This window comes from Polyodon spathula, chromosome 1 (genome assembly GCF_017654505.1).
Source record: "Polyodon spathula isolate WHYD16114869_AA chromosome 1, ASM1765450v1, whole genome shotgun sequence".
Taxonomy (NCBI): Eukaryota; Metazoa; Chordata; class Actinopteri; order Acipenseriformes; family Polyodontidae; genus Polyodon; species Polyodon spathula.
Genome location: NC_054534.1, coordinates 81,995,194 through 82,020,886, shown reverse-complemented (window position 1 = coordinate 82,020,886; position 25,693 = coordinate 81,995,194). Strand labels below are relative to the sequence as shown.

Here is a 25,693-nt window from a genome sequence, read left to right as displayed (position 1 = left end):
TAATTAATAATATTTGGGGGACCAATACACTTGTAGTGCAGATTACTCATTAAAATGAAAAACAATTTATTCTAACCTTTGGCAAGCATTGGGAAACACTTAATGAAAGGTTTAAAGTAGTGTGAGCATAATTACCACATTTCTGGAGAGCTCTTCACTGGTTTTCCTGCATTTTGTTCTCATCAGATGCAACTTGAAAAGAAAGCTACTGTGCATTTGTGTTGCACAACAGAACCTTGTGGTGAAGTGGAGACTTGTTTTTCAGCCACATAGCTCATGCCTAACATCTTGGAAACATCATCTCCAGCCCTTCTTTTTTTAACTTAAATTATCTGAATCAGGCCAAAATAACTGGGTCACACATGGGATTGGACTGGAGCCAGTGTTAACCAGACCACCTCTGTTTTAAATCGCTTAAGTGTCCCACCCCTCTGTTTAGATTTCAAAACCCAAAAATGTAATCAGATATTTCTAGCCATAATAGAGAGAAACTTTAATTAGAGTTTTAGGTTTAATTTCCATCTTGTTCAGAGCACTCAAACTAATACTGCACTCTTTAAACATTGCTTTAATGTTAAATTAGTTATCATTGAAAGGTTTTAAGAACATATACTCACTCACCTTGTAACAGGGTAATGTGTTACGTGTGTGGGTCATCACTGAATAATGATGAGCCAGACACAGAGCATTGGACATTGACACGCCACACAGGCACGCAGATTTAATATCAACATGCCTCCTGCCACTTCACACGGCCTCAGCTGAGCAATGCCTTCACGAGCACCGTCTTGCAGTTTAAAGGAATTCCGTAGTAGTTAATCCTGCGGAGCGGATGCTCTCCTGGGTTGTGGTCGTGTGCAGGGGTAGATCCTTCTGGGGTTAGTGCTGGCTCCATAGCTTCAACTCCTGGGTTGCAGGATGCAACACAATAGGAAACAAAACACAGCAATGTTTTGCTCAACGTCATACGTATGGCTGTGGCCGTGCAGTAGCCTCAAGCTGTGGCGCAGATGCTTTCTGAGCTCCATGCAGCCTCCCTGGGCACGCCCCCCAGCCAGACCTCCCGATCAGCTCAGCGCCGGGTGAGCTTACCTGCTTAATTACTTCCTTAGCAACACGTCTACTGTTGTGCGTCTCAGCTGCGTCATTACTTCCTTAGCAATGCACGCACCCAAGAACCAGTGGCATCGTCCCCCTGTCACACACCTACATTTGCTTTCCTATTTGTGTTTCTTTGTGATTCTGTATTGTTGTTTATGACTAAATCATTATTTGCTTCTGAAAATAATTATTGGTTAATTGTGGGAAAGCATATTAGTGTTGCACTTTGCAGTGAAGTCCATAAGTGACATAGTGTGTACTGGAGCCTGTAAGTTGCTGATACAGTAGTCTCCGTGTATAGGAACACCTCCTAAGAGAACACTTTGCCTAAGAGAATTTTTATTTTTACGTGTGTCGGGGTGCTGACAGTTTATTTACATTACTTTGTCTGTTACTTTATTATTAAAGTTTATTAACATACACATTTCTCCTACTTATTTTGTTCATTTCATATGTTGATGCACATGTATGATGACAAGTAATAAATATGTATTTATTTATTGATTCATATCGTGTCTGGTGGTCAACTCCGTATTGGAGAACACTTCGCTTGCTTCCCCGAGGGATGTTCTTTTACTGTATACTGTAATTAAACAGATAAGGAAATGAATATTACCAAAATATAGTTGATGTAAAATATTCTTTTAACATACATGTCATGTAATTTAAATGTACATATGTACTGTATTATTGAAAGCCTAGTTTATTATAGTGGCTAGAAAAATGGTGTAGAAATAGTTTGGCTTTAAAATGATTTATTAATTCACTACCAGTAGCAGTTAAAATGATACACTATTTACAGTAGCTGTGTATGGAGTATACTTCAAGAAAACTGCATCAGATTGTACTCTTGGAAGAGTTTTATCTCCTTGTGAGTGCTGTTATTGTTAAAAAAAAAAAAAATGATTTTCTTATTCTGTGATTTTAGGATGCTAAGTTCAATATTGCTTTCTGGGTTAAAAGGTTTATTAATAAAGGTCAGCTGTCATGACTGTAGGGATGGTAAATTAAAACGTTTATAACATTTAAACTCTTACAAAGGTGCTGAAAAGTCACTGATATTCTTGACCTGTTATTTGGCTAATTGATTCATTAATTGATTGTGGGATGCGTTCATTAAGTTTATTTTTCTCAGTTTTCAATACATATCCGCTGTTTTCCTAGAGTGAAGCAGAATATCTGAAACACAATTTAAGATCATGCATTTTAACCAGTAGTGCATGGGTTGGCAGTACCATGTTAGAAGTCTGGTAGAGATAAAAGAAAGGGGAAATCCAGAAGTAAGTAAGTCAGCTTTTTAACTTTCTTTCCCAGCCTTCTCACACAGCCCTAGGGAATGTACAATACCAACAGAGTAACTGTATTTTAACTGACAGCAGGTTTGTACCCAAGTGTATCAACACATGTTGCCTATATTACTAGTCTAATAAATAACTTTTTTTAGAGCAAAACCATAGAAGGTAAATGGAGTTCATGGTCCTTATATAAATCATATTGCCTGTTGACACAAGGAAACAAGGATGTAATTTCTGTTCTGATTACCATAACTGGTTTGTCTTTATTAAAAAAGGTGGGGACTATTACGAGAAAAACGACATTATCTCAGTTTTCATCCTGCCTGACTAGACCATAAATGTAAAATAAAAAAAATAAAACTTTGTCAGGTTTTTTAATCCTCCATCTTGATGTGATTATTCAGACAAATATTGATGCCTGTGCCAATTGAGCAAGAGGTAGACATTCTTTCCACTCCTAATTGTGCATATGAATCTACTAGAATAGTTGTGCACATGAGCTATTGATTAAAGTGTAGGAAACTAGAAGCCTGAGTATAATGTAAAGTCAGCATGTCTACAGAATGGTGGTTAAGCTTAACATGTGTAAATTGGTTTTGGGTCTTGAAGTTTATGATCCAAAGGCCAAAGTGTGATTAAGCATGCATGGATTCTCACAGCCCAAGCAAACTGAGCCCAAATGGCGACGATTGGATTTAACATCAGGGAAGGAACTTGTGTTCTCAGTCTTTGTCTGTGGGATTAGAGTTCATACTTGATCTCTTTTTGCTACTGGGTATTTTTGACAATATCTACACATGTTGAACATTTCATGTATTATCCATAGTTTTGGGGCAAATGCTGGATATAAATCAATCAAAAACAAACTGAGCAATGAAGAAAAAAATACCATTACCATGAGTAATGGTTATTACTGGCCAAGTATTCCAGAGTTTTTATAAGTGAATTGTAAATGCAGTTTTCCCTTTAATTAAGCAATGGAACCCAAAGAAGATTGTCTGGTAAGGCCTGCCATGTGTCATTAAATGTCGCAAAGCGAGGGCATTTAACATAATGAGAAGGGCCTTGCCCTCTTTTGAGGGTTATGTTGTTATTAGAAAATGGATATTTTAATTTTTTGTCTGTTTGTTTTTTTTCAGGATTTTATGCAGCTCTAGTTTTTGTTGCTATTGAATACAAATGCTTCCTCATTCTATGAGTAATGAGGTCTGTTAGCCTTCACTTGGGCTTCGTCACAGTGTTGGTGGACGCTTCATGGGTATTTCCAGTTGCCAAGTAATACAAAAAAAAGCTTCTACTTACATGGAGCTGTTCTTCAGTTCAGTACCTCATACATAAAAGTGAAAATGGTTTGTAAACTGTTTGTAGAACATGTAAAGAATACAAACATTTTAATTTGGATTTAGTGCATGTTCGTGTATTTGTGTACGTTTCAATATTTAAGTTACCATTACGTCCTAACATTTATTAGCTAAATAAATACAAAAAAAGTTTTAGTATTTAAAAAATATCTAGTTGCCTACAGTATGTGTTAATCCTGAACGTGCCGTTTGTTCATAAAGTGTGTGTTCATAAAGTCAAACCTCCTTCCTGGCTTTAGAGAAGAGAGCGCTGTGCCTGTGTTACTATGATATGCCTAAATAAAGTTGCTGAAAGTAATCCGACTACATACAGTTGTTTGATTTCTTCAACCCGTCATTCAAACTGGAGACTAGTTGTTATTGGTTACTGTGTTACCGCTGACAATATACTTGATTATTTTATATATTTTTTTATTTTATTGGCTATACAATTACCACTGCTTAGAACGGACGCGTTTGTGTTAATGTGATTCATCCACAGTAAGCGATGGGTGGTATAAACTCCCACACAATAACATGACATTCAAAATGTCCCCCAGTCACCAGTACAGTAATCAAAACAAACAAGCTGTGGCAAAGTGGTTTGCAGTGCACAGGTGTACAGGTGATGTAATGCATAAACAGATGACAAACAACAAAGTTCACGGTCCAGACAATTATTTATTTGTTTTATTTGTAATCCAGGTCGTGTTGGCGACTGTAAATAGTAATCCCAGGCAATACACAGCAATATGTATTGCACTTTAAACCACAAGTTACAGTCCAGAGATAGTAAACACATTATAAACACACACACACACACACAACACAATCACAAGCCCAGAGTGAGTGCTAACTTGCAAGTGGTCAAATACAGTTTATTTGTGAACAGTAGTGCAGTGCTGTCCAGGTTGGTCCTGGCCTTATGCGACAGCTCCCGGTACATGTTAGCCGTCTAACCAAAAAAAATGAGTACAATTATAAATGACAAAACAAAAAAACACTAAACACTCACGGTTCTTCTATTTCACTCCTCCAGCGGTTCTCTGCCAACCATAAGAAAGGAGCAGTTCGCTGGGCCACATCCCATTTTGTACCTTTAGCCACTCCCCCTTGGTTAGCGAGTGCAATCGCTTTTCCTAGATGGTTGACTTCCACCTTTCCCTGGAATTAATTGTCAGACCAACCAGTCCAGGGCACACTGTTCCCTTTACACAGCTCCCGGTCGGGTCGGGAGGGAGATTTATAACCAAGATTAATTATTTCTCTGTCACAGACACTCATTACACCAATAGAGATGTATTAAAACCTATGAATGTATTAAAAAGTGTACAGTACAGGTAGGCTACATTACTGCACATTGTTTCCAGAGGAGAACGATGTGATACGCATCTGGTCGATCTTTTTATGGATGGCAAACCTTGTCAGCGTTTTCTAAAAAAATCTCATTTTGGCTCATTATCTAGATACTGCTCCATATTAGCAGTGTTACAAGCGCAGCACACACATTTATGTCTATCGGTGTCACTCCCTCTGGTTTTGTCAGAGTTTCAGTTTTGGTTGTATTTTCATCAGCAGTCCTCAACTACAGAAATCACAGCTTTTTTTGAAGCAATGTTGCATTGTTTGCTGACTGACCCAGAGTTCCAAACGTGCTTTAACAAGTGTTCAATATCTAACAGACACATTTTATTTACATTGAATTTTCGTGCTGATGGTGATCGCTTTTCTCTTTCCAGCCATGCTTGCTGTTGCGGTCAGTGCTGTTTTTTTCAAACTGTAAACGCGGCACTGCGTACAGGGATTAAATAACCAAGGTAGAGTACAGGGGTAATCGCTCAGTAACAGGGTGCAACCAGCTGATTGATTGATCTTTTACTACAGTAAAGTGCTGCCTTTTGTATTGAAGTCTAGTGAATGGCAAGGTAACAAGGTGAAAACAGCTAATAAGCAGTGTGTTTGTTATTTAAATCTATGTGAATGGCGCATAACGAGATCCAAACAGCTAAGTTTGCCCAAAATATACGACTTGCTTAACACGGTCTAAATGTCTTTGTTATTGAAATCAATGGGAACAGCAAATGCTATTTGTCCAATATAAACGGCTGCCCGGAATAACCCTGTATGGTGTATGTGGTGGATACTTTACTAAATTTAAATAGGTTGATAGGACAGCAAGGAAGCGAAACAGTATAGTTTGACAGACAACATTCAGAGGGCATGTAAGAAAAAAGCAGAAAAAAAGAAAAATAAATACACAAATACTTTCGAGCAGATTGTTTTCGATTTAAATATAGTTTGAAAGGTAACATTCAAGGTCTTTTATCAGAGATTTAAGCCCTTATATTGACCAATCAGGTTAAAGGAAATCTGTGATCCATTTTCATATATATATAAATAAACCATACACTTGATAAATCATCAGATATTTCCCTAGCTTGTTAGGAAAAATAACCAAACGAAATGGCTGTGTTACAGTCCTGTTCTTTAAAGAGGTCACTTGAGTTAAACTGATTTTGCATTTAAGGTTAAAAATATAAAAAAAAAGTATTTTGTTTTAATTGAATTATTATTAACTATCTGAGCTGATGGCTAAATAATTTATCTGTACAGTATTTAAAAATTTAAAAATATGTAGTTATTTGCAACTTAAATGTTTGCAGGGTAGCTTATAACTTGATACAAATTACAGTCGGTTCGGAAGTCCCTCACTCGGATGTTCACCAAGTTATTCAGTCCCTCTTGTATAAAGTAAGCCTATTCATGCATAATGCACATTAATAAGTACTATTCATTCATTCATTCATTCATTCATTCATTTATTTATATAAGCAAGCCTTGCTTGCTTTCTTTTATTTATTTTTGCTGTTATTTTTACCATCCAAATGTAGTTTAAGTTGTCACTGGCTAAACTAAAGAGCCATGTTCCTGGTACTGCTTTTATCTAAATGGTATATTTTTTGGTATTTATAGAATTGATGAGAAAGGCATCTATTTTGGAGTTCTCCTTTCTTTGTCTGTCTTTTATTTATTTATTTATTTTTTTGGAAGCGGCTGCGAGGAATTAGGACACAATTCATTCATTGTAAACATCAACCAGACTATCTCAAAACCAAGCAGAGGGAATGTAGCATATACTATAAAACAGGACTCTTCAAGATGTGTAATTCAGCAGGCATTTGGTTATTAAAAATTAGGTTACGCTGGCTAAATAAATCAAAGACCCAATATGGTCTGCAAAATCTGTGTCGCAATCTGTCTAAACTGTTAGGGGCAGAGCTAATGTTTAGGTGTGGTTGCTGAACTTCTGAAGAAGGGACTAATATTGGCAGTGGCACTAATAATTTGAGATTTGTTTTTTAAAAATTCTTTTTTTGCATTTAATAATGAGAAAAACCAAACACAATGGGTATATTATATGTAGGGCTTCTGTTTTTTGGTTTTTACTGATTTAATTTTTTGGTGCTTATATTTAGCGAGTTTTATGTAAATCTTTTTTTGGGGGGCTTTTGCTTTTTATATACTGTATGAAATTATTGTTTTCAGTTACTTTCCAAAATGCTTGGGCATTTTTTTTTTCTGTCAAAATATGTATAGTAACTCAACAGTACTTGCACACTTAAGTTGTACCTGCTTTCCTTTGCTGTCTTTCACAGCTAAATACTTATGGTCATGGGAACATTCCTCTGGGGGTTTTGAATGTAGGCATTTTTTTTTAATATTTCGCCACAGTTTGCAATTCTGTTTTAAATCCTTCGTATCTTAACTGTAATACAGCCTTAAATCCTGCGATCAAGCCTCCATTCCTAATTGTAATCTTGTTTTAAATCTTGCAAGCGAAGTCTCCAATAGAAATTTTGGGATATATATATATATATATATATATATATATATATATATATATATATATATATATATATATATATATATATTAGGTATATGATTAATAGTTATATATATCCATTGCAAAAAAAAATAAAAAATCCTTCACAATCATCTGTTTGTTTTTTTTTCCACTGTTTTCGTTTTATGGATTTTAACGATTATTTAAGTATAATGCTACAGATTTAACTATTTCCTTAAATTGCTTCCTGATATGAAATCTTTTCTTGTGCTGAAGGCTAAATGGTCTGATTGCAGCTAGACCACTGGACATACATTGACTGATGGCACAGGATTTTAATGTGTACCTGGAAAGAAACAACCTTTTTTTTCATTCTATAGTGTTATCTTTGAAATATCTACAAAAAATACCTACAAAAAAAGAAGAAAGATATTAAAGTCAAGAAAAATGTGAGCAGTGGTGATGCTTCTATTCTTTGTTTTGTTGTACGACTGTATATGTAGTAGGCATCTTTTAAACAAAACAGTACATGTACTGCTTTTTTAGAAGCACATACTGTAGCAACTAGCTGCTTTCTAACAATCCCACTCTTTCCCCACAGGAGAAGCTGACCTTTCTACATAATCTGTACCAGCATTTGGTAGCGGGCTGTGTGTTAATAAAACAACCAGAGGGCTTGCTGGGAAAATTCTCCTGGCCAGAGCTGTGTACAGTCCTGCAGGAGCACGTTGATGCCTTGACATCTGACCTCCACAGAGCTAATGAGAGGGTAAAAGTCCTTGGGGGCATGACAGGCACCCAATTTTATATTTAATGACATTTGTCCTCATCATTGCATCATAAAGAAGGGCTGACACTTGGCTCATTTCAAAAAGGATTTGTCTGTTAATAATTCAGTAGCATTAATTATGACTGGTCTACAACTCAGTTTGATGCCATTGCTGTGGGCATGCAAATGTGACTGATGTCTGCATGAAGTCTCTTGCTCCACATTCTGCACAGGACTTGCTAATGCTACTAACCAGTATTAGCCACAAGGACCTAATTAACGGAACATGAATTAAGCATACTGATGAAGCAATCAAAGAGGGCATTCATTTCGAGCAATTAACCCACTCTTAATCACAGCACAAAACGAGAAATTATGTATTTGCAACCCATGAAACGTAAACACATACAAACATTTATATTACAAGTGCAAAATTCTCTAAAACTTTCTGTTTGCAATTGCACAATATCTGTGCCCTCCCACAAACACTGAATAAGTAATGAGCAGCAGGCCTAAAGTATTTGAAACTTAACCAATTAGCAAAGTGAGGGTAATCATTTTCCTTAAGTGCTAGGGTATAATGTAGCAATTTTCACTTTTACAAATTGGTTGTGGATACATAAAGTGTACCAGTAAAGAGCAGACTAGCAGTTCTTTTAATTGCCATAGTTGCTCGAAATAGCTTACTTACTTTCTCAATCTTGTCTTTACATAGCAGTTCTTTGGATAATATAATCTATTGGAGTAGGTGCTACTTGGCCACTGTGGAATCAGTGCAGCACCATTTGGGTTTTTATATATCTCAAAGTATCCCACAGCGGCCTAAATGACTGGGGTATAGTATTAGTCAAATAATTCAAACAGTGGTTGAATCCTGATCTCTGTGGTTTCTCAATACCATCAAATGCTGTGACTGTTTGTTTAATTTTAAACATGCTATACATATAGATATATAGTATATGGTAATTGACTTACCAGAACAGAGATAAACTGCCAGAATGAGATTAGGGAGTCATCTGTCTATATTTTCCTCAAATAATGTAATTAAAAAAAAAAATTATTCAGTTTGCGTCCGGTCTTTATTGGCCATTAAGTGTTTATTACTCAGACCATTCTCACGCCTGACCTATTTAAATGTTAAATGTTGTGCACTTGAATGAACGACCACCCAAATTCAATGATAATATGTGTTCCAAAAATGCCAAAATCAAAATGTGTAACTTGTCTGCTAAAAGTGACAAGCCACTGGCTACAAGCCATGTATTATATCACACACAGTGCACAGACTTTCTCTTTTTGTAGAACACTGATAGCTTAGCATTTTGCAGAAAAATTACTACCATTAACTATAGACCAGTTGTACACTGGTACGATTTAACCCCCTTTCTTCTTTATGAAAACATGACAGGATAGACTGTGACAAACAAAACATTTTTCAGAGTCTGTAAAGCTAAATGGTTCTAGAATGTACTTAATTTTTCCATAACACTTAACTCAAAGCCTCCTATACTTAACTCAAAGCCTCCTCCTATGTACATACATCATGATCAATGTAGCAATCCTGCCATGGAAAGGAACACTTTAAGGTTTTGAAAATATTTCACTTTATCTTGGCGTACCCAGCCCCCCCCATATGCTTGTTGTATAAATGGATTCTCAGCCCCCAGTTTGGTAACTTGTGCATTAATATAACGTAAATATAAACGTAATATATACATTTATAAATCATCCGAAAATTAATTACGACACTGCTCTTCTGCAGCAGTTGTGTAAGGTAATTTGGTGAGGTATTGGGATTATTTTAAATACTGATGCCAATAAAATTCAGTGAAATAATAAGGGAATATTCATACTATGAAGAAATATTCACATAAAAGCTGTTTTAAGACAATGAATTCAAACAATTTAAATATTTGCAATGTTATCTTAAGTAAGCCTATAATTCAGAATATACATTGTTTCCTGATTTTAATGTATGAATGAGTAGTTTTCTATTAGTTTTAGAAAATTTAAAAGAAATTGGAAGAGTGTGTCATAAAAGGAACATTTCTACATTTTAATGTGTAATTTTTTGTAGTTCGTGATCTATATTAAAATCGAAGTCCTAGTAAGTGACTTTGCAGCAGTTGTTGATGCATAGTTCATGCATAACCCCTAATCTCTGTAGGTTGCTTTGGATAAAAGTGTCTGCTAAATGACTAATTAATAATAATAATAATAATAATAATAATAATAATAATAATAATATTTACTGATGCTTGCACACACATTTTTTCGTCAAATACTGCTGCAACAAACATACCATTATCTAACAGCTAGAAAAATCAAAACAAACACAAGGAAACCAACCATTACTATTTCTTATAATGGAATTGAATGCTGAGTTTTCACCAACCAGAACAATAGTGCATCACTTCTATAGTGGTGACGTGTGCCAAATTCTCTCATATATTCCGTATACCTAACCATGATATATTAAGATCATTGTTTAGCGTTTAAATATGTTTAACCATTTTATACTGTTCAGTGTTTGTTCATATGATTGTTTCCCCTTTTATAGTTCCACTTTAATAAGATCAATCAATCGATCTTTATTTTATATAGCACCTTTCATAGTGGAACACCATCACAAAGCACTTTACAAGATGCAGTAAATCCATAATACTTCAAATAATAGATGCAGTCAGAACTGGAGTTGTAACTTGGCTATAGCACTCTGTATAACCACTGGGGATCACCTGGGGGAAAAGAGTTAAGATGTTGTATGAAATTGGCCACATTATTTTTTTTCTAAACTTACCCTATTCCCAATGATTCTAAGTGTCCAAATGGAGTATTTGTATTATTTTGGGAAGCTTTGAAAATGTACAGTTTTAATAGCCATGTTTTTTTTTTTTAATAATGCTGGCTTGAATAGCATGTTGTGAGGTTCTCCAGTTAGGTTTGATTGTATAAGTTCCTCTCCAGAGAATATGTGATTTCTCTTTTATACCATGCTTGTGTCATTTTTTTACTTCAGTTTTTATGGACTACATGAAAGGCTGACCTTACATCTTTAGTGTCAAAATGTTAACTATTAAAACAATGTGACCCAGTTTAATAATGCCAACCTTTAACCCCCACGACAATTGAAGTAATCCCCTTATCACATTTTGATTGGTGACTTTTCCATTAAAACAATGTTCGATTTTAAAATGTGTTTTTTCCATTAAAACAATGTTCGATTTTAAAATGTGTTTTTTTTTTTTTTTTTTTTTTTTTTTATAAAAGGAAAATGGTTTGCAAATGAGTAGTCTCCTGAAAGATTCTCATATTTCCAACAGCTACTCTTTTCCACACATCCAGCCTTTTAATTTTCTAATTCTACTGTAATGCTATATATCGGCAAAGCGTCTATATGCCCCACTGCTGAAATGCAACCATATGGTACTGAAGTGTTGTAGATAATGATTTTTTTCTTTATCGATAATTGGCTAAAAATATTATGATAATCATGATGTCAATTTTAGATTAAACAATAAATAAAGTGTTCTAAGTGTTGACGTGTGATTGCAACACAATCCAAAAAGAAGCCTCAGATAGATAATACAGACTAGTTTAATTTTAGGTCTGTAATGATAAATGCAGTCACAACTATTGCCTGGGGACACTTTTTTCAAAGCACACATTCTAGGTTTAGGGAGAACATTGATGGCCTTTTCTGCTTCTGTCTTAAGATATCCCATCTAGAGTATGTTTGTAAGAACAAAGATGATGCAGTGAACGGGCTGCAGCAGACCCAGGAAAACATGTTCTGTAAACTGGCAGAGCAAGTGAAAGAGCGTGAAGCTGGCTGGCAGAAGCAGAAGAAAGACTTGGAGCAGCATTATTCTGCTTTGATTGGGGAAGTTCATGCCAGAGCGCAGGTACAGTGAGCACACTATTTAACATTTGATATAAAAAAAATTGCAGGGGCTAAGGGGCTCGTGAGTGGCACATCCAGTAAAGGTGCTCCGCGTGGAGTGCTGGATGCGCCCTATAGTGTAGACATCCCTGGTTGGAGTCCAGGCTATTCCTTTGCCGACCGAAAAGGGGCGCTCCCAAGGTGTGGCACACAATTGGCCAAGCAACAGCCGGTGGGAGGGAGGGTTAGGTCGGCCAGGGTGTCCTCGGCTCACCTCGCACCAGCGACCCCCGGTGGGAGAGAGGGTTAAGTCGGCCAGGGTGTCCTTGGCTCACCTCGCACCAGCGACCGCCCGGTGGGAGGGAGGGTTAGGTCGGCCAGGGTGTCCTCAGCTCATCTCGCACCAGCACCCCCGGTGGGAGGGAGGGTTAGGTCGGCCAGGGTGTCCTCGGCTCACCTCGCACCAGCACCCCTTAAAAACAATGTTTGCACCAGCACCCCTGGTGGGAGGGAGGGTTAGGTCGGCCAGGGTGTCCTCGGCTCACTTCGCACCAGCACCCCCCGGTAGTCTGACCGGGTGCGTGCTGGCTTGCCTGTAAGTTGCCCTATTGTCTAGGTGGCTGCATGGTGAGTGCAGTGTGAAAAGAAGTGGTCGGCTGACGACACACGCTTCGGAGGACAGCCTGTGTTCGTCTTCGCCGTTCCCGAGCCAGCACTGTGGTGGTAGCGGTGAGCCGAGCTTAAAAATAATTGAACATTTCTAAATTGGGGTGAAAATAATAAAACTAATTGGAGACTACTAAATAATGAAAAAACAAAACATAATAATAATTTTCACTGGCTTTTTATGTTTAAATGTATGAAGCAAAGAATAACAAAAAAAGAATGCTGAGGCTATGTATTACATGTTGGTATCAATTTAGCAACATCTCTGAATAAATAGGGCCCATTGTGTACCAAGTTTTAAAATGAAACATTTAATGGTGCATGTGATTCTGTTATTGCCAGTAAAATATGTAAAACACCAAGGAATGCCCTATTTGAATGATCTGAATGACAGAGTTGCTTAGACCTACCACCATATAATTTTAAACATAAAGCTCTGAATTCTCGTTGTTGATGACATTTAAATTGATGGTAACTTTAAGCTAAAGGAAATGGTTACCTAGTAATTTCAGTAAATATGTAATGGGCGAATTGGGATTTTTAGAATTTGTAGTGGAGGTCAGCAAAGTGGCATTTCTTACAGGGATTTGGCTACCCCTCATTTTCACTTTAAGCCACAGCAGTAAAAGTTAGAACACAAACACTGTTAAAAAGTGACCTTATACATTTTATGTATATTTGGTCACTGGAGAAGTAGCTCTAAATACATTTGTTTTGGGACTTGGTAATAATATGCCAGTACTGTTGAATGTGCAATGAAAAATAATGACATTCAATTGGAGTTGAGATAGTGAGTTAGTAATTTCATTTTCTTTAAGTTCTTAATTTTTTTAATATTTTTTTTCCTAATCATTTTCATATTTCCAACAACTCTTTGGCTGTGTTTTGTATTTGCTTAGTAGGGGGCAGCTAGACATTGCTTCCCCACTGTTGCACTCCCCCTGTACTACATAGTTCCACTCTTCTGTTATTGATTCATCAGTGAATTGTAATAACAAAACCTGTTGCTAGTTAAGTAGCGATTCTTTTAAATTAGTTTTTATTGTTTTCTAAATATATCATGCTCTCTACATCAATAAAAGCAACATGTGTCCTTAACCCATTCACTCTGAGAAAAAGAAACTAACCCTAAAAGAAAATATGGGATGAGTTTTATAACTTTTAGAACCTGTGTTTTCAAGTTGTGATGTTACATGTTAGTGAAAATGGGGGTGAAGTTTCGTAATTCAATTAATATTTTCAGTCTCAACATCAATATGACTGATACTTTACAGAACTGTCAAGGAGTAGCTGATAAAGCCAAAGAGAAAGTGGCTAGTCTAGAGAAGATCAAGGATCAGATGGCACTTGAACTCTTGCATCTCAAGCAGGTGTTACCTGGAACCCAAAGAGAGAATGCTGCACTCCTGTCCGCCTGCGCTTTGATGGCGGGGGCCCTTTACCCCCTTTACTGTAACCTGTGTGCTATATCTAGTCAAAAGGACATGCTGCTGGAGCAGGTCAATGCCACCTTGGCTTTTAAAAATCAGATCGAGACTCTGGTCCTTGCGTTATCCTCGGAGGACAAAAAAGAGGAGAAGCAGGGAGTCAACGTTCCGAAACTGCAGTCTAAAGGACTAATTAAAGTATTTCGGAAAGGTGTCATAGCTGTGATTGCAGCCAGACGCTTCCGGATGTTAGGAAAGGCTTCAAGATATCTCTTCTCATGGGCAGATGGCTTCCAGGAACTCCCAGGCCTGACGGTCTACATGGGTCAACAATCAAAAAGTATGTACTTTTTTGGTCTATATACCTATCCGTATCCTTGTTAGAACTTATTGGAATTGCATGCTGAGTTTCAATGGGTTAAAGATACAGAAAAATAGGCCAGATCTAATTTTAAGTAATGGAAAATGTGCCAAACGAGGTACTGCACAGTAAATCGATGCTTTCCATCCGTCCTTCCTGCTCAGTAATAAACAGGTAAGTCATGAATGTCATTGTTACACAGAAGTTGCCTGTGTAAGGTAAGGGCTGCAGGTACCAGAATGCATACTGTCTACCACCATCCCTTTATTAATTAAATGTAAGTCTCAGTGTGTTCTCTTCTTGGTTAGACATTTAAACCCAGCTTGGTTTTAATATAGAATTAAAGAGTTTAGCTATTTGGAGCCGCCACTTTTTAGATCATTAAAATAGACCCTGATGCAGTTTAATCTGGAGCTTAAAAATCTCATTAAAAATATTTATATAAGGCTATGTTTTGCATTTCCCATACTGTCAGTTTAAATATATTAGTTAAAATATAGTTAATAGTACTTTAATGGAGGTCTATTTTGGTCTATTTGTAATAGGTAAAAACAAAGAAAAGAAACGTGGCGTTCAAGCCCTGAAGTGGTTTACAAGTTCTGATCTTCTGGCTATAGTGGTCAGCTCGATGATGGAATTACAAGACACCATATCTAAAACAGGTAAGTTGAATACAATGCACAACTTGTAATATTCATTTGTTGCTGTCCACAAGCTTAAGAAATTAATATTATTACAAAATTAATTTGGCTGAATCCATCTGTCTTGCATTCTTTTACATCATCCCCAAAACGTCTTTCCATGTCCGCCTTAAATCGGCATACCTATAGCTTTTGGAATCTCTTTGGAGAGAGTCTTTTAATGCTAATAATTTGGCAAGTAATTGACAAGCAATTAGATAACTCTCCTACATGTTGATGACATTGGTGTAAACCAGTGGTCCTCAAAGTAATTTGGGCATAAATTGATCTTACTTGGCTTTTTGTGGGCACGATGTGTTGTATATATATATATAATATATATATTATATATCTATACATACTATATATATATATATAATATATATATATTATAAATAAATAAAGAGTTCTGGGGGTTTTGTTGGCTCACTCTAATAAGGCCAAGTCTCAGGTAGTAATTGTGCATGTTGCACTTATTCTTTAAATAATTTACCTAAAATATGTAAAAATAGCATGTTTACATAGATAACCGTGAATAAACTAAAATAAAAGTGTAGATAGCGTCTCGCTTTGTTTCAATTTGACAAATTTATCAACACTACTCCATTTTAAAGATCGCTCATCTCCAGTACAATTATTCAGAGAAAGTGGATTCGTTACTAAATATACTATGGTGTTTCCCTTGTCTGGTGAAATAAAAAAAAGTGATAGAGATAGAAAATTAAATTCTAAATACTAAAATGTATTATTTCTCAATAACAGTAGGTGAAGTTCAGTGCTTACCTGGCATATTAACACACTGCCTCTGCTTACGAATGATTGGACAGCTGTCAGATCTTTCACTTTTCCTTTGGCTACTCACTCGCCTTCAATTTTTATGCAGAATACCGTGAACGGCCTCTGCTTATGATTGGACAACTGTGCAAAACTTGGCAGATATTTGACTCTCCTATTGGTTAAACTTACTGTCTATACCTGCACCTGAAACAGACACGGTTTATGTCCCACCCAGCTAACTTATGATTGGGCTACCGCAGAGACAATGCAGGTGTTCAATTGGTTGATCGTGTCGCAAAAGCCATTCATAAAAATAAAAGTGTTGCATACGTACAAGCACAGCGTAAGCGAGCAGTACTATCAGCAGAATGCTGTGGCGGTTTTGTTGGAAAATGTGTTTGAAGCTTTCTTTATTTTTCCACGCTACGACCCGCCAGAAATATGTTCACAACCCATAATTTAACAGCTGCCGCAGGCACGATGGCCTGGCTTCGCGGGCACGACTTTGAGGACCACTGGTTCTGTTAACATCGAATTAGGAAAGCGAGTCAAAGGTTGACTGCATAACTTTGTTGTTTTAATTGGCCATGATTATTTCTCTGGCGCTACAATGAGGGAAACTACAATGCTTATATTTACGTTTGCTTGACTTGGGAAGTTGGCAGGTGGCGAACAGTGGGGTGGCGTTATAACGGGTAGAAATAGCACTGTTTTTGTATTGGTGACATTTTTTCATAGAGAATAGTTGGCGGTATGCAAGGGTGGTGTTATAAAGGGAGGTGGTATAACGCATGACAACTGTATGTTCAAACGTGTTTCTTTTATTGTCTATGCATTGAATGTTTGATTTGTACACAGTTCTATTGTTGTCTGTGTCTAAGGAGTTTTGACATGTGCATTGCAGTATAAATAATGTAATGCTTTTATAAAAGTCTTTATACTGTTAGAAGCCAGGCAGTGCACTCTCTCTCTCAGATACCTGTCCATGGGACTATATTTCTCAGATATGTTGCTTTGTCTGCTTGGATGGGATTTTTTTTTTCATTTATGAAGGTTATATTGCTGAAATAAAAATGTCAGTTTCATGGTTGGTGCCAAAAAAAACTTCTGAATAGATCTGGATCCAATTGACAAAAAAGCAACCTCTTAGTCAGAAAGTTAGCCTTTTGTGTGCAAGCTGGAGCCCAAGATACATCTGTGAAAGACAATTTTATTTTTATCTGAATGGGTTAAAGTGACAAGACCTTCTCTGCAACAGAATTAACTAGATTTGCAGATCCTTAATTCTTACGGTGCAGTTATCAGTTTTAGCGACCCTAGTGGAAGATTAGAAACTAGACAAAATCATAATTCTGTAATTTGGAGGGGAAAGTACCAAGACATGAGGATGCTAAGCAACCAATGGTGCTAAAAAATAATTAAATATGTATTGTTGCCCTAAATAGTTGAATAAAACCATTCTTCAGCCAGACTTGGTTTACAGACAATATTTTTCTATTTAACAGAATAAGAAAAGTTTATTTACACTCAGTCAAAAACATAGTTATATTTACAAGAAACCCTGATGGTATAACTTCTAGATTTTTCGAACATTTTACCACCCGTTTTAATCCTGTTTGGTAAATAAACAAATGAAATTGTAAGCCCCAGCATCTCTTGCACTTTTTGTTGATTTCAATGTTGCTTTTCATTCTGAACAGAGGACCTAATAACATAGGCTACCGTAATGTTTTGGAAAATAAGTTAATCTGCCCAGTAAAAATGCGTTGACAAAATAAAGATTCCTTGTGAGGAATATTACTATTACATATTTAACGAGTCGACCACCGCTGTGGTGTTCTCTGGCCTTACAGAAGGTTGTCAAGTTACCCCACAGATAAGTTGAGTTGGGGAGGAAATCAGTCTTACATTTAAACAAAATGTCCATAGTTCACACACCTAGACTTGATTTGACATTAACCTTTTCAACTCCAGATGCAAAAATCATATTTGGGAAAAAATTCAATACATTTATAAAAAAAAAAAAAAAGATTATTAACACTTTAGGCTCCTTGTACTAGGCCATATTCAATAAAGCAAAATAGACATAAAAGTGTTTTTTTTTTTAAACAAACTATATATATATAGCCAGCTACTCAACGTTTCGATATATGTTGTACATATCTTTCTCAAGATATCCAATATAAAAATATGGATGAAGGCTATATTTGCATCCTGAGCCATTCGAAAAAAGAAGGCATAATACCACAGTAGTGACGTCAAAAAGTGATAATTCTTCTAGAGGAAAAAATATTTGAACTTTGACCCATTCGATTCCTTGAGACCACCACTTTCAATTCAAACACAAAATGTCTTGTTTTCAATCACCCGACAACACCCACAGTACAGAAATGTTCATTAATGATCAACAAAATGAGAGCACGTTTTAAAATAAAAAATATGTAAAGCTTGTACATTCGTATCTTAGAGAGGCAATTCCACCTGGGGTTTCTGTGACACTGTATAAATGACTCGACCCTCGGTCTCCTAATGTATGATGTCACAGAAACCCTAGATGGAATTATTTTCCTGTAACTCACTGAAGCCCATCTATTATTCTGTGTGTGTGTGTGTGTATGTATATATACACACACACACACACACACACACACACACACACACAATTAGCATTAGCAAAATGTATACACAGTGAAATAAATGTTTTATATGCATAACATTATATAATATATAATTTTTTATGTAAAGGTTGTACAAAGTGACGCACACAATATATAAAAGGAATACAAAAACTTTTTTTGGTAAAATGAAATACTATATATATACTTTAGATTGTATACTCTTCTATATACTATAGATTATACTTCTATATACTGTAGATTTAGAATTAGATTATACTCTTCTAAATGTCTTCACGCATAGATAGGGATTTTTGGATGAAACGCAATTGGATAATAGTCACCTGATGATTTCGAGCTCTCCTTCTCGACTTCAAAACACATATCACATCACTAACACTGCTTTAGGGCATTGTCAGAGAGAGAAAAGGAATCTGAGATGCAAATCTCAGTACAAAGGGGACGCAGCTAGAGCCTCCCCTTTGTGTAGCAGATGACTAGGGAGTCTGGAGCTGCAGCCTCAGAGCCCACACATACCCCAGAGCAAGACTAGCACTGCAGAGCACACCACAACCCAGCACAAGAGAGCAGCACTGTACTACAACCGGAGCACTTTCCTGTGTAATCGTGGATTACTCTACTGTGTTGTTATATTATTTTGTGAAACCTTTTTGATTGGGACTGAAAACCCACCTTTTTACCGCTGTACCAACAGTGGTATGGGTTTCACAAAATAATAACACAGTACAATGATTATTATTAATTAAAAACAGACTATTTTGGTAATTTTGTAAGACTGTTTGGACAATCACTTTGTCACCCTACACCACTCACCACCTGACAGACATGTATACAAAGAGATCAGATTGAAAAAAAAAAAACACAGAATAGATACTGCAAGTGCTCTTTCATTTGACGTACATGCATACGTCCTGGAGCTGAAGTGGTTAAGATCTTTGAGTCGCCTTACTTCCAGACTCTAGATGATGTACAGATGCTGCTAAAGTCCTATTGCTTTAGCAGCATGCATTTGCCCTATCTGTCTGATTCTCAGAGCAGATGCTGCCTGAATCAGCATGTAGGAGCTGGACACGTAATAAATGATTCCTTCAGAGGTTGTTGGGGTTGCCAGGAAGTGGACCAGGAAAGAGGGCATGAACGAATCACTTGCATTTGCTAGTTTTACATCATATTTTCATTGTCAGTTCAGTTTGGAAGTAAAAATGGCAGTTGATTGGTACTCTGTTGTAAAGGTGAGGGAAGGGTAGCTTTTCTTGTTTTGAAATCAACACATTAATAAATAGGTGTGTTTTTGATTTATTTAATACCTGCCAACAAATTCTTTTTAAATGCAGTAACTCAGAAAATACTAAGGGCTGGTTCATACTTCTGTCGCAGATGACTGTGACATCTCAGCCGCAGACCTATAAAAGCTGTAGTTTCACTTTTTGCTGTACAAAGGACGCATCATGTCGCAGCCCTTTTGATGGGACAGCTTCATTCATACTTTTAAATAAGACTGTATTCGCCTAATTGAAAAAATTGACATTTTAGGAGATGCCAGTGACACCTGCAGAAAGACTTGCAGTCACACTGCACATAGAAACTGGCAATTCCCAGCAAAGTGTGGCCTCAAGCTTCCATTCTTTACTTCAGGGTTTTCTTGCTCTTTACAAATCTATTGCACATTTTTCTCCATCGTGCTTTACATTCGCTCCAGTCCTATTCTATTTTTTTTCTGAATAATACACACCAACGCTGTTTCTATTATTTGGGCCTCTCTATATATAAAAGGTTATATAGGTTATATAAAAGTGGAAGTTTACGAATATCTTCAATTAAAAGTTCCACGAAGTCTTGCTCAGTGCTGGTTACCGACGTACGACCATGCAGCAAATGTTGACATTTTTCAACATCATCCGGCCCCATGCAATTTCAGGTTGCTGATGTGTTGAGGCCACGAACCCATTATACGCAGGTGATTACCCAGGTTCTATGGGGCAGTAAGTAATGCCTGTAAAATTTTAAGTGTCCCAGAATGCAAGGTCAATTTATAGCACCTTGTTTCTAGATATGCCTATATGGCAAGAGGGATGAAGAGTTAAATCATGAGCTGTGAGAACTGTGTTGTTACTGTAGGGCCAGTTATAAGCTGCAAGTAGTCTCTTTCCTGTGACACTAAATTAAAAGTTATGAGCAGACTATTTTCCTCTCTTGCTCAGCCATGAACTATGAACTTCTCTACAGGAGTCAGTTCCAAGTAGTGAAGTCACCTTATTCTGGACTTGAAGTACTAAAAGCTAGTCTGAATTTATTGCTATTATGAAATAACTACTTTTTTGAATGTATTTATTTATTTATTTTTAAACAGTAGCTGTTCAAGGTTTTCATTAGTATGCACTTTTAAATTCAACTGTGGGAAATAAATGTGCTTTTTCATAAACTTTCTGTATGATTATACAATTGATGTTAACCTTTTGTGAGGTTCAGGGGGTAGGAGCTAGTGCTCTTCTAATTTACTGCTCCTGTTGTAGTGTTATAGTATATTTGTATTTGGACTAGTTTAAATTGCAATAATAAAATAATTGTTTGAATTCAAGTCATGTAGAACCCAACCTCTTTCGGAATAATCAGACTAGACAATGTTTCTAGTGAATACAAAGGAACAGTTTTATTAGAAATAAAACTAAAGGAAAAATTAAAGGTGCAACAACTAAACTAAAATAATACAGAAAGGAAGAATGAACTAAACAGTACAGAAAAGAAAATTTAAACAACAACACCCCACTCCCGCTGGTTGATCAGCGATCCAACTTAATCTATGGGAGATTCCCTTAAAGGTTACAACTGCATTCTTGATAGCTATTTAAGACAAAGGTTAGTCTTAACAGGGGTATCGTTAGTAACACAAATATTTGCTTTCGTTAATATTTGATAATCAAAGCATCGTTCAATCAGTCTCGTATATATAGTTTTGGTTCAGAAGGCAATTCTCACTCTTGCTCTTTGCGTCCAGACAACCTATTGAGAATTTCTGTTATCAAGACAGCTAAATTTGAATTCTAGCCTTAAACGCAGAATGATAATTGCCTTTTAAAACCCACATCAATTTGTATAAATCACATGCAAACAGTTACTATAGTGTTAATTAACTTCAAAGCATGAATTGAAAGCAGTAATACCTTTCTTGCATTCTACCTAAAACAAATCATGAGAGGATTAACCCTTTGCGGTCATATGTCGGACCATGTCCGACATTACAATTTTCCCTTTTCAGTCCGAATTCGGACCCTGTCCGACAGCATCAAAAAGACGTCAAGCACAGGTCTCTAGTCATTTTTTCTCCAGAGAAAGCCGAGAAAACCTTTCAATGGCTGAGTGAGACTGACAGGAGCAGAGAGAAGCCCCTGCACCACCTCAAAGAGTATCATGGACATTTGCAGAGCTTTTTGAGATGTTATAGCAATAAAATAATGATTTGGATCATATTATTGAGAAGTTTGGTGATAAAACGAGTGATAAAGAGAAGATTTATCAGTATGCATGACTATGAAGAGGTATTTGAGAGGTATATGTGTATCCTTTTAATAAGCGTCAGTGTCCCTCGTCTCCTCGTACTGTACTGATTACAAATAAGGGGTAAGGCTTGGCTTGAGATGCAGTACTGAGTGTCCTTTTGATATACATTGTCTTTCAAACTTGTTTTACTGTGGGGGAAAAAAAAAGTAAACAACGTATGTAAAATAAACAGTTTATGTGAAAATAAATTGGACCTGATGCGCCTGACAAGCGCTGAATAAATGGATGCTAAGGGTTAAAACACTACTGATTGAATAGTTAACGGGCAATCATTGCCTCCTCTAGCTGATTTCTTGCCTTCAACAATATAGGCGCTTGAAGGCTCTCCTTCTGGCAAGGACAGGTCAAGGTTCCGGGGTCTACCTTCCTCGTGTTTCGTCTTCACTTGAGGGTACGAAAGAAATGTCTTCAAAGAACAAGAGTCATTAACTATTTAGGCATTCCACTGAAACAGCAATTTCTCCACCAATACGTGCACTCTTTGTCTGGTTATGTCTGGGATATTTCACCGCAAAACTCTGGCACTGCTAGCTCATTAAATTGAATATATTTCAATTTATGTTGACTTCAAATGTTCATTCAACTTTTTCTCTGGTGATCAATCGGGACTCTTTACCCCTGTGATTGGATAGTTTGGTTATTTTGGGCGGTGCCTAAGTCCACTTGGTGTATTCCTCATTGCTTGTTCTTGTTCTCTACACCCTGCACTCCTTCAGGATCAGGGCAGCAACATTGGCAGCCAAGGCAAAAATCAACCAGTATGTCATTAACCTTTTTGAGTAGCACGAATGTACCGGTACATTCGCTGCTCTCTGGTCCCCAGGGAGTACGATTATGATTATTATTGTATGAGAATATAAGAAATGACAAGATTGACATTGCTTGAACAAAGTTGTATGTACAGTGTTATAGTTTCTTTTGTATAACCTCAATAATTGATGATCTTTTAGATCCCAGTGCTCCATCTGCAAGCCGTATATTGGTAAGCGCTGCTCAGAACTCCTTTTCTAAGCTCATGGATCGGCTGAGGGTTGAAATGGATAATGGCTCTGGGGAATCTGTCAAACCCATTAGATATGGAGAGAAGGGAACCCTGGTGAGGAGGCTGGGATATGGACTGCACAAATTGAATTCAAGGATGCTTAAAGCAGGAATGCCTGCCACGGTACCCATGAAGGTAGGACCATTAAATGTGAGTATGTTAAGAATATCTGGCCCTTTTCAGTTATTAAAGGTGGTAACATTAATGACAATTAGTACTTTTCTAATAGTTAGAAGTTAAGAACATATCTGAAATAAGAGGCATTCAGTTTCAGTAAAATTCTACTACCACTAAGAAGTTGGAATAATGTTTTTAATTTCTAGATATATAGAGCACATTGCCTTCCCGGATAATGAAACCACTGTACAAACTTCATATAAATCATATTTTTCGTTTACTTTTTTTTTGCCCAATAATTTTACTCCTCGGGTAAAGCGAAGATTCAGTGGGAGTCCTCCAATCCCACTACCAAGCCAGTTTCCTCTTTTACACCCAGGAACCCGAGAGCAGATATCAGCGAGCTACTGGCCTCTGGAAGACAAAGGCCAGCCCTGCAGGTATCTGTCTGAACTCACTAGGTGCCTGGCCAGTAGGGTCTGTTGTAGCGCTATGAGGAGAAACAACCCCTGCCGATTTTGCTTCTGTAACCCGCAGGAGCACCATAGCCAAATCAACGTTGCCTCTGGAATCCCTATCAAAGACTGCTGACTTTGCACAGCCAGGATGTGAACATGTGCTCCCCTGACTATGACTTGCCCTGAACACCATGCGGTCGTGCTCTTATGACATGTGCCACTTGCATTGAATTCCACCATAAATGTGCTGTGAATCAAATGACATACACATGTCTTCACTTCTCATCCACTGATATTCTACAACAAGTTTCCTTTTTAGAGCCCGCCAATAATGTACAATGTTATGTTCTTTGGAAATGTTAAATGTTAGAGCAAAAGGAATTATTGCTCTTTTAAATTGTTAAATTGTCTTATGTACAGTTGGTTTTATCGTTGCACTTTGGTTTTAAATAAAACTGATAAAAGGTAGTACCTTCACTTCCACATGTTGATGCCATGACAGTGTGCTCTGGCCTTTCACCAAGCAGGCTGAGAAATCTTCGTCCTGGCTATCTGGTTATTGTGACATGGCCATAACATATATAGCGAATATTTATGAAGTATTTGTGAAATATATGTGTTTTATGAAGGAAGAAAGGAACATAATGTTTTGTTTTTTTCTCATGGATAGCAAACTGTGTCCATCTTGCAATGTCACATTCTTGAGTTTACGCAACGCCTGCATGCTGCTGAAGTGGAACGTCGCAATTTACGTATGGAACTCTCACAGTTTAAGCGCAGCATGAATGAAATGAGAAAGGAGGCTGACAAAGCACTTGGGCTGAAAGAAAAACTGAAAGAGTTTAAACAAGCTGTAAGTATATTGCGGTATTCTGAAAGCCTCTGTAGTGCTAAAAAATGTATGTACTGTTAAACTACTGTGTGTACAAAAAGGTAAGGTTTACTGTAAACCCCTTTGTATCACCATTCTACTGTTCTACTCCTCACTGTACACTACAGCCGGATGTTTTGTGCACGTGCATTAGGTTTATAGGACATAAAATAACAGTATAATGTGTTTGGACTGTAAATATGAACATCCGTGTTTTGCTATTTTCATTCACGTGGTAAGAATATTTTTTTAGCTCTGTGCTTAATATGTGCATTTAGTGCTATGTATCCACTAAGAATTTTATTATTTAAAGAAATGTAAGGGCTCTACGTTTAGATTTTTAACTACTGGCCCCTCAGGCCACTGAGCTAGTGTTTTTACTGGCCCGGATATATGCAATTTTATCTGGCCCAATATATTTATATATTTTTTCATGATTGTTTTTATTTTCAGTATGTCTCTAACTGCGTATGGTAACCAGAGAGTCTCAAAAGAAAGTTGCTAAACAAAGCCTTTCAATATGTTACTTCAGCCATTTACAGTAACATGTATATAGCAAGTGCTAAGTACGGTAATCCAAACCTGGGTAACATTGAAATTAATAAAGTAATAAACGTTATGATGAATATAAAGACATACGAAATGTTAAGCACAACATCGCAGTGACTATAAGAAAAGGCAAGATACTTGGAGTTGGAAAGGAGTTATTATTTTAACTCTGACTGTTGTTCAATCTACTGATGACTTTCTGTGAATGGATGGTGTAACGGCAACATTTGCACGGACCATTAAAAGTACAGCCAAGTGTCCTTGTTTTTAATTATTTACAGGTTATTGAATAAACAAAGTAACTTGACTTCGATTAATC

At 36.8% G+C, this 25,693-nt stretch overlaps 1 protein-coding gene across 1 annotated transcript in view; it reads left to right on the top strand.

The window, feature by feature from the left end:
* Nucleotides 1-1,010: 1,010 nt before the first annotated feature.
* Nucleotides 1,011-25,693, top strand: part of LOC121325055 (coiled-coil domain-containing protein 171-like) — an 85,729-nt gene continuing 61,046 nt past the window's right edge. Inside the window, exons 1-7 of the mRNA XM_041267385.1 lie at nucleotides 1,011-1,082; nucleotides 8,182-8,349; nucleotides 12,066-12,254; nucleotides 14,173-14,665; nucleotides 15,232-15,348; nucleotides 23,288-23,514; nucleotides 24,625-24,807. Coding sequence (XP_041123319.1) covers nucleotides 1,011-1,082; nucleotides 8,182-8,349; nucleotides 12,066-12,254; nucleotides 14,173-14,665; nucleotides 15,232-15,348; nucleotides 23,288-23,514; nucleotides 24,625-24,807 — 1,449 coding nt within the window. The remainder of the gene's footprint in view (nucleotides 1,083-8,181; nucleotides 8,350-12,065; nucleotides 12,255-14,172; nucleotides 14,666-15,231; nucleotides 15,349-23,287; nucleotides 23,515-24,624; nucleotides 24,808-25,693) is intronic.